We start from the raw sequence: 10,000 nt of genomic DNA on the forward strand, positions 1-10,000 counted from the left end.
GGGTTGCGTGTGTGTGGGTGTGGGTGTGTGTGCAGGCGGGTGTGTGTGCAGGCGGGTGTGTGTGGGTGTGGGTGTGCGTGCAGGTGGGTGTGGGTGTGAATGCAGGTGGGTGTGCATGTGGGTTTGTGGGTGTGCGTGTTTGTGATGTATGTGTGTTTATGTACATATAGATGTACATATTTGTGTGTACATACATATATATGTATGTGTATGTGTATGTGTATGTGTATGTGTATGTGTATGTGTATGTGTATGTGTATGTGTATGTGTGTGTGTGTGTGTGTGTGTGTGTGTGTGTGTGTGTGTGTGTGTGTGTGTGTGTGTGTGTGTGTGTGTGTGTGTGTGTGTGTGTGTGTGTGTGTGTGTGTGTGTAACTTAAAAATGTACCTCTTTCTATCTATCTCTCTCTCTATTCATCAATTAACCAATCTCTATTACACCATACCAGGACTAGACTATAGACATCAAATACAATCAATCTGTAACGAACCTAATAGCACAGGTGTCATGCAGTCTGACTGTAAGATAACGTTGACAACTGTTTCTTAATATCTGTAGCACTTGTGGATCCAATGGCAAAAACCACTGAAGTGATTACTTAATGTTTTGGAACTTGAGATGTTATTGAATCTAGTTAAATGTTTCCTCTAAGACCTGATAGATTTCCATCTGGATAATGAGAAAGTGCTGCTTATATTCACATCGAAAAAAATCTTATCCTGTCTACCGAAGATAGAAGTATCAGGAAGAGCCAATTCATGTCAACATTCCTAGGCTAAATTCCTTACCGCGATTTGGTGTTCATTGGCTATTCTGATTACACTGAATGACACTCTCCCGCTGTACAGTGACACATTAATCCACATCGAACATGCATTAAACTAAATTCCTCAAATAACTTACAAACACGGGACAGAAGACACACAGCTGAGCAGTGTCATTGCTCCCGTGTTTCTCTTTACGTTTGTTTACAGTGACGTCACTCCACGTTCCCCTGGCGGCGACCGGGGGAAGCAAAGGGCGCGGCGTTTGAATCACGAAATGAAAGGTTCGGTATAGTGTCGCATGCAACGCTTGTATACATAAAGCAGGGGTTCTCAAACACCACCGGTGGTACATGTACCACCGATGGTGCATTTGTACTGTTCAGTGGTACAGGTGTCTCACTTAATTTTGATAAAGGAATGATAGGCTTACATGGGCTACCGTCATTCCTGTATGCATAACTGATCTGAGCCATTCAGTTTTGTTTTTGTTTACTACTTTCCTTAATTCCATTATACAAACAATAATGTATTATTAATCATTTCCATGCTGGTGTAATGGTATCCCTGAATACCGATCGCGTTCGCCACGAAAACATGTGTTTAGTAAGAGGAACCATGGCAGATTGACAGACGCATTCTGAACCACTTGAGTTTTATATCAAAGGCAGCACACATACATGACTACTATTTCATTTCCTCTTGGTAAGTTAATCGATTTGTTATTACCATCATTGCTGCTACTACTGTTATCATTATTAATAATGTTGTTATTATCATCATCATCACCATTATCATTATTATCATTACTATTTTGTAATTATTATAATTATTATTATCATCACCATAATTATTATTATTATTATTATTATTGTTATTATTATTATTATTATTATTATTATTATTATTATTATTATTATTATTATTATTATTATCATCATTATTATCATTATTATTATTATTATTATTATTATTATTATTATTATTATTATTATTATTATTATTATTATTATTATTATTATTATTATCATTACTATTATTATCATTATTATCATCATCATCATTATTATTGCTGTAATTGTTATCAATACTATTATTATTGTCATTATTAGTAAGATTATCATCATTATTAGTATTACTATTATAGTTATTATCATTATTATTATCATTATTATTATTTTCATTATCATTACAATAACCATTATTACCATTATTATCATTATTATCCTTATCATTGTTATTGCTATTATTATTATTATTATTATTATTATTATTATTATCATTACTATTATTACTATTACTATTATTATTATCATTATTATTATTATTATTATTATCATTGTTGTTGTTGTTGTTGTTATTGTTATTATCATTATTATTATTATCATTATTACTATTATTATCATTATCATCATCATCATTATTGTTATCATTATTATTGAATTATCGCACATTGACAGTATCTCATTTCATTCAGTGGTAATGTCTCCTTGATATTAGCGACAGCGTCTCCTAAATGCTCAAGGCCTTCCTCAAGTCCTAGCTCTTTTGCTCTCCGCCAGTTTCTTCTTCAACCCAAGCGCCCATTCGGTATTTTCTGTCCTGCTGCGTTTTGTCGATTTTGGCTTTGATGAGTTCGTCCAAAGGGTCTGCTCTTGGGCTGCGAGGATGAGAGCTTCTGTTATCCTCTTAATGTCCCGATTTTTGTAACCGTTCCCACCTTTCTTCTCCAGCAATCTCCTCAGTTTGTCGAATAGATTGGCCATGCAGGACTCCCTTCTCCCAGCTTTCCTTGCCTTATTTTGATCTTCGATCTTTATTGTTCTTTTATTGTTCTATTTACTTCCAAGCCTGATCTTCTAGCTGCACTCAGGAGTCGCCCCTTGTTCTCCTTTGTGTTCCTCTCTAGTCCGATTTTTGACGTTTCTCGTATTTTCCACGCTGAAAAGTCCCGTTCCACCCTCGTCTCGTGAAATATACAGCTGGTCTACATTGCCTTTTGGATGGAGTGCTTTGTGCATCGCCATTAGCTTTCCAGGGCGTTTATCCAGTTCTTGAATCTCTTGTTTCCTCCAGTCTAGAAAGGGAGCAGAGTGCCTGACCTCGGGAACAGCCCATGTATTGGCTGCTTTAACGATGTTATCTCCATTCAATATTGTCTCTAGCACTTTCCTCTCTCTACGCTTATTCTCTTTGCTGACTTTTTCTTTCATCTCTGATCTCTTTATATCATCTAGCTCTTGAATACCTGGCAATTGCAACTTTCGTTTTCTTGCAAATTCCTTATCATTTTGTTATCTGGCAAAGTAATGCCATCAGACTGAACGATCTCTCCTCTCTTGATGATAAGTGATGCACACTTCTCGGGGACAGATGCCATTCCTATGTCAGCTGAAAGTTTTGACTGTCTGTAGTAATGATTCAAGATCTTTGTTTTTCCCTGGCAATTTTAGATCGTCCACATACAGCAAATGGTTCATCTTGGCCTTATCTGATGCAAGCTCCTACCCAAATGCTGCTTTTCTCAAGACGCTTGTATGGCAGACAACAAAGGTAATGACGCATCCCTTGAGAGGCCCTTCTCCTTATTCTTACTCCTAATATTTCATTTCTGCGCATTATCTCAACTCCCCGTGATTCCTGAGTCTCTTTTAGCAGATTTCGAACTTCTGTGCCTCCAGACATTCCATTAGCCAAGAGTGGGATCTTGTCGTACGCATTCCGATAATCCACCCATGCCGCTGACAACTTTCTTCTTCCATTTTATCACTTCCAGAAGAATTATTTTAACTATTCATAGTAGATCTCTTGTTCCTTTCGGCTTTCTAAGGCTTCCATTTTGCTCTTCGGGATGTAGTCCTTGACCCTCTTACTATTATTGTCATTATTATTCCTGTTATCATTATTATTGTTATTTTTATTATTATCATTATCATTATTATTATTATTATTATTATTATTATTATTATTATTATTATTATTATTATTATTATTATTATTATTATTATTATTATTATTATTATTATCATTATTATTATTTCCATTATTATCATCATTATCATTATGAATGTTATTATCATTATCATTATGACTGTTATTTTCATTATCATTATTAATGTTATTATCATTATTATTACTATCATGATGATCATCATTGTTATCATTATTACCATTATTGATAATAATACTTTTATCTGCAATTATTTTGATTATTAAAACTATTACCATTGATATTATCATCATTATTATCCTCGTTATTACTAACAACACTATGATCTTCATTGTTATTATTATTATTATTATTATTGTCATTATTATTATTATTAATATTATTATTATTATTATTATTATTATTATTATTATTATTATTATTATCATCATCATTATTATCATTATCATCATTATTTTCTTAATCATTATTGTTGTTATTTTTGATACTATCATTACTGTTTTATTATTATTATTATTATTATCATCATTATTATTATTATCATTATTACTATTATTATTATAATCATAATTATTATTATTATTATTATTATTATTATTATTATTATTATTATTATTATTATTATTATTATTATTATTATTATTATTATCATTATTATTATCATTATTATTATTATTATTATTACTATTATTATTATCATTATTATTATCATCATCATTATCATTATTATTATTATTATTATTATCATTATTATCATTATTATTATTATCATAATTATCATTATTACTATTATTATTATTATTATTATTATTATTATTATTATTATTATTATTATTATTATTATTATTATTATTATTATCATTATCATCATCATCATCATCATCATCATCATCATCATCATCATCATCATTGTAGAATACTGCGAAATTTTAACTATTTGATTTCTTAAAACGAAAGAAAATCTGATTTAGTTGGTAAGTATCCAAGGAAAATCGTTCAAACCGCGCGCCACTACCCATACTCCTTTGCGTGCGATATCGCTGCGTCAACTCTTGCAGTTTCCCGCCAAAAGATAAACCAAGGGAACTGCTGTCTGTACTGGGTGGGCCAAATGCCTTTTTCCATCCTTTTATTTTGAGTGACAACGACCATGGAGTGGATTTTATGAAGAAGTTGGTTTGCAGTCTTTATTGGGATACAAAGTGAGTGTTAACAGTGTGTATATTTAAGGTTATTACACTTTGTTGTTCAGCGCCGCGGCCCCCCCCCCCCCCAACGGTAGTGTTTTGTGACATGTTCAATGGCAGTTGTTCCACAGCCAACCCCTTTTATTTTCTGATGTTTTGCTTTAAATGGGAATGCCTTGTGAAGATTTTATTTCTTTCAATAATAGGATAATGTTTGTGAAATTCTGATTTCCATATTTCGCAATGTGCTGATGCTCTTCTTATATAGATTTTGCATCTCCTTTATTTTGTTTTGTTTTATATTCAAATTCATGTTCATTTCTATTGTGCGTTATTGGTTTCTTATACGGGCTTGTTGTTTTCAGTTCGAATGCTTCTTGTGACGAGGCTGTGATGGAAATAAATGTGGAACTACACAGAAGTTATTCTGATACCCTTGAATTAAGACTGTACCAACATACTGCATATAACAATTCGAATTTTACCCATCGAAGAAGGGAACGACATTACAGCGAACTGTCAGGTAAGCCCACATCATGGTTGACAATAGAAGTAATAAATCTGTGGGCACATCACACAGTTGCAAGTCTTCCCGCTCAGAAATATCAGTAGCTGAGGAGGAGTTAGAACGGCTTCAGTTCATCAAAGAGCAAAATGAACATGCACGTGAGGAAGAAAGACGAATCTTTGAGCTGCAACAGAGAATTAGAAGGATGAAAACCTCATCAGAACCAGCCAGGTCAAGACCTGGCTCCTCTTGTGGAGACAGCAGAGAGGATGAGAGACACCCTCGCCCTCACTCCTTTAACAACATGTGTAGCAACTGGATTGCAACAAGCGTAGAACCCCATCATAAAAGTGGAAATCAGGACCCACAAGTGAGTCGTGAAAGTGAAGTCAACGTGACTGAAGGGCCAGTCCACTTTGCTGTCAATGCTGCCATAGTCCCTGAAACTCCCCTACCTAAATGGTCAACTCCAGTCAGTCCTGTACTAAATGGAGCTAATATTGCCCAAGGTAAGCTCCCCATTACACCACTTACTACCATTCCAGAACCAAATGAGAACCTATTGACAAGGAGTAACCTACATCCTTCAGCTGCTCCTTTTGCAAACATCAACAGAGTACCTTGCTGCCATACCTCAGGCCATGATTTCACCAGCCATCCATCACCTTCAAGGACACTGAATATGGATGAAGTGGCTCAGATGGTTTGTGCTATGAACCAGTCAGTTTTAACCCAACAAGAACAGGCTCGCATATCATTACTCCCTCCAGTTAAATTAGAACGTTTTGATGGAGATTTTTCGAAATTCACTCAGTTCTGTAGGACATTTGAATGGAATGTGGAGAGCAACACTAATGATCCAAGGCGAAGGCTCACACAGCTCTACAACCAGTTGGATGGCCCACCAAAGGACCTTATTGAAGGTTGCCTTGTGACACCTGACCATGGATATGACGAAGCGTGGAGGATGCTGAGAGAAGAATATGAAAACTCCAGTGAACTCCTCGAGTCCTTCATCTCAAAATTATTTGCATGGAAAGACATTGAAGTTGGAGATGCAGAAGGTCTAAAGAAATACGGCTCCTACCTATTTAATGTAGAGATGGCCTTAGGTCATAATATCTGCCGGATGGAGTTGCGTGAGACAATATCCAAAATTTTTGGTAAGCTACCGAGATACTTGAGAACCAAGTGGGCCTCGAGATGTGTAGATCCTGGCACTAAATCTGCAAGTTCATTCTCTGCACTTGTTAAATTTGTTAAAGATCAAGCCAGGGTAGCAGAGGAAATACGTTATATTGAAGCAGGAAGAGGTAAGCCAAGTCACACGACCAATAAACCCATCATCATTCGGAAGCCTGTAAATAGTCTAAATGTCCATGCTCTGGATATGAATGCAATGGATATGACCCCAAGTACCAGCGATAAATGCCACTGTTGTAATGGCCAAGGACATAAGCTTTTTGCATGTTATAAGTTCGGCAGGAAAGATGTTGACGAACGATGGGATATTGTCACACACAACAAGCTATGTTTTCGCTGCTTAAAACCCGGCCATGGCCATCGTTTCTGTAATGACAAGAGCCAGTGCGATCGATGTGGTGCCTACTATCACCACACACTGTTACACCGGCCAATAGCAAAGAGTTTTGCACCATCCCGTAAGTACAAGAGATCTCCAACTGGGAGTGTTGAGGTGTTCAGCAATGAGAACATACCTGACTGTTACGAGAAATTGGGTACACCTAGTTCCTCAACTGGGGGTGGCATAGAAGCCAAGGGAAGTGTGACCCCAAGTGTTAATTCTCCATTAACAGATGCTCTACCCTGTGCTAATATTCTTGATTGTGAGCCTGATGGGAGGATTATGATGAAGATCCTGCCTGTCCGAGTGAATAACAGCGTCTCCACTTACGCCTTCATAGATGGTGGTGCTGCACCAACTCTGGCTGCTCGAAGCTTCATACAACGTTTGGGAATCCAAGGCCTACCAGTGAGGCAAGCAATGAAAACTGAAAATGGAATATTCATGTGCAACGAGCGTGTACCACTTATGTTGAGCAGCATAGGCGGTGGAAATAACATTACCGTAAATGAAGTGTACATTACAGACAAACTCAGCATAACTACTCACAGCATGATGCCCGTGAACTGGACTAAAAAATGGTTTCATCTGACTGATGTGGATCTACAAAGATTGCCTGGCGACAATCAAGAGGTGGAACTTATAATTGGACTCAATAGCATTTTGAACCGTCACATACTCGACCAGAGAAATGGGACTGATGACGAACCCTCAGCCTATCTTACCAGATTTGGCTGGGTTGTCTTTGGACCAACTGGCCCCAGGAACCCTTTGACTGCCCCGGTATATCATATTTCCCCAACACAAGATCTTGGCGAGTGTTTACGAGAGCACTTCAATGCTGACTTTTGGGAGAAGGAAGTTCATTCCCAACGTGAAGATTCGCTGGAAGATGAGTTATTTTCCGATAAGATCTCACAGTCCATCCATCAAGAATCGGGTAAATATGTAGTCAAACTCCCCTTCAGGGACAGTAGTCCACTTCCAAACAATCGTGAAATGGCTGTACGTAGAATGAAAAGCCTCAAAAGGAAGCTGGAATCTGACAAGACTTTCAAGGAGACATACATCACTCAAATGGAAAAGAATATAAGTAAACAGTATGCTGAAATAGTACCTCCATCAGGATTAGAACGAAATGATGGTAGAATATGGTACATGCCACATCATGCTGTGCGTCATCCCACTAAGCTGAAGGTACGTGTCGTCTATGACCTTAAAGCTAAATTCAATGGCACTTCCCTAAATGACCATCTTCTTCAAGGGCCAGACCTCACAAATCCTCTAATAGGGGTACTCATGCGGTTCAGGCATGGTCACTATGCAGTCACAGCGGACATCGAGGAGATGTTTTATCAGGTCAAGGTTCCCCTAGAGGATCGTGATGTGTTCCGTTTTTTATGGTGGTCAGATGGTGATATCAATAAGCCTGTAAGTGATTACCGAATGAATGTTCATGTTTTTGGTGCTAGATCCTCTCCTAGCTGTGTAAATTATGCCTTAAGGAAGACTGCTGAGGACCACAGTGAGGTTTTTGATGAACAAGCTGTCACTGCCATAATACAAAGTTTTTATGTTGATAATCTCCTGCTGGCCCATGATGACAAAGAGAGACTGATAAAAATCATCAAAGATCTCATTGCTCTCTGTAATGCAGGTGGTTGGCGTCTGAACCAATGGACAGCCAATAACAAGGACGTGCTCAAGAAGATTCCTGAATCCGAGAGGGATGCGTCGGTTGCTTCTCTAGACCTCAGTAAGGATGATCTCCCAGTTGAAAGGACCTTGGGTGTACACTGGTCGATGGCCGAAGATTGCTTCACATTCAAAATCTGCCTTGGCGACAAGCCACTAACACGCCGAGGAGTTTTATCTATCGTAGCATCTATATATGACCCACTTGGCATGGTGGCGCCCTTGACACTGCCAGCAAAAATGATTCTTCAAGACATGTGTCAGATGCAGTTAGGCTGGGATGAAAATATGGGTGTTAAGGAAGCTGCTCGTTGGAGAAAATGGTTGGAACAGTTACCAAAATTGTCAAGATTTAAGCTGCCACGAAGCCTAGTGCCCATTTCCTTTGGTTCCGTCATTTCTTATCAGCTCCATCATTTTGCAGATGCAAGTCAGTCTGGTTATGGCACAGCCTCCTACTTGAAGATGGTAAATGCCTCGGAAAGGGTATACTGCACTTTGGTTATGGCACGAGCAAGAGTTGCACCTCTGAAACCGACAACTATTCCAAGACTAGAACTGACGGCTGCCACCGTTGCAGCTCGAATGGACTGTAAATTACGAAAGGAACTGGGGTTGAAATTGGAAGATTCAGTCTTTTGGACAGACAGCACTTCAGTGCTCAAGTACTTGTTCAATCAGAAGGCTCGTTACCACACCTTTGTCGCAAATCGAGTGAACCTAATCCGAGAACTGTCTTCAGCAAGTGCTTGGAGATATGTAGACATAGAGTAATCCTGCTGACCTTGCATCTAGAGGTCTTGATGTTGATACTTTTTTAACGTCTGAAATGTGGATTAGAGGACCAAGATTTCTTCATGAACCTGAATCCAGCTGGCCACAAGTTCCAGAAGATGTTAAACATGGATCACTGGAAGATGATGTAGAAGTAAAGGTGTCTGTCATGGTATGTGAGACAGTGACAACAGTAATGTCATTCATTGAGGAGTTTGCCTCTCGTTTCTCGAACTGGCAGAAGTTTGTGCGTTGTCATGCATGGGTCAGACGATTCTTGAAGCGAAAGTATGTACCCAAGTTGCCTGACGTTAATTGCCTTAGTAGCAAAGAAATAACAGATGCAGAAACACACATATGGAAATTAGTTCAACAAGAGAACTACTCATCTGAAATTATCTCACTGTCACGAAAGCCAGATGGGAGAGTACAAGCCTCAAGCAAGATAGTGAGATTAAGACCTTTTCTACAAGATGGCTTGCTTAGAGTAGGTGGGCGCCTAAGACACTCTGGGCGTCACTTCAATGCCACTCATCC

General features: G+C 37.9%; 3 protein-coding genes across 3 annotated transcripts in view; 2 read left to right on the forward strand and 1 right to left on the reverse strand.

Annotated features, from left to right (window-relative positions):
- Nucleotides 1-979, reverse strand: part of LOC113817425 (F-box/WD repeat-containing protein 7) — a gene marked incomplete at its 3' end in the record, with an annotated part of 6,367 nt that extends 5,388 nt beyond the window's left edge. The window contains 1 exon segment of the mRNA XM_070131920.1: nucleotides 904-979.
- Nucleotides 980-5,437: 4,458 nt separating this feature from the next.
- LOC113823516 (uncharacterized) lies at nucleotides 5,438-9,463 on the forward strand. Its single transcript, XM_070136456.1, has one exon. It carries the CDS (start codon nucleotides 5,438-5,440, stop codon nucleotides 9,461-9,463), a length of 4,026 nt encoding a protein of 1,341 aa, XP_069992557.1.
- Nucleotides 9,464-9,518: 55 nt separating this feature from the next.
- LOC113823515 (uncharacterized) overlaps nucleotides 9,519-10,000 on the forward strand; it is a 1,635-nt gene continuing 1,153 nt past the window's right edge. Inside the window, exon 1 of the mRNA XM_070136460.1 lies at nucleotides 9,519-10,000. This exon is cut by the window's right edge and continues 1,153 nt beyond it. Coding sequence (XP_069992561.1) covers nucleotides 9,519-10,000 — 482 coding nt within the window.

The sequence above is a fragment of the Penaeus vannamei genome, chromosome 2 (assembly GCF_042767895.1).
Source record: "Penaeus vannamei isolate JL-2024 chromosome 2, ASM4276789v1, whole genome shotgun sequence".
NCBI classification, from domain to species: Eukaryota; Metazoa; Arthropoda; class Malacostraca; order Decapoda; family Penaeidae; genus Penaeus; species Penaeus vannamei.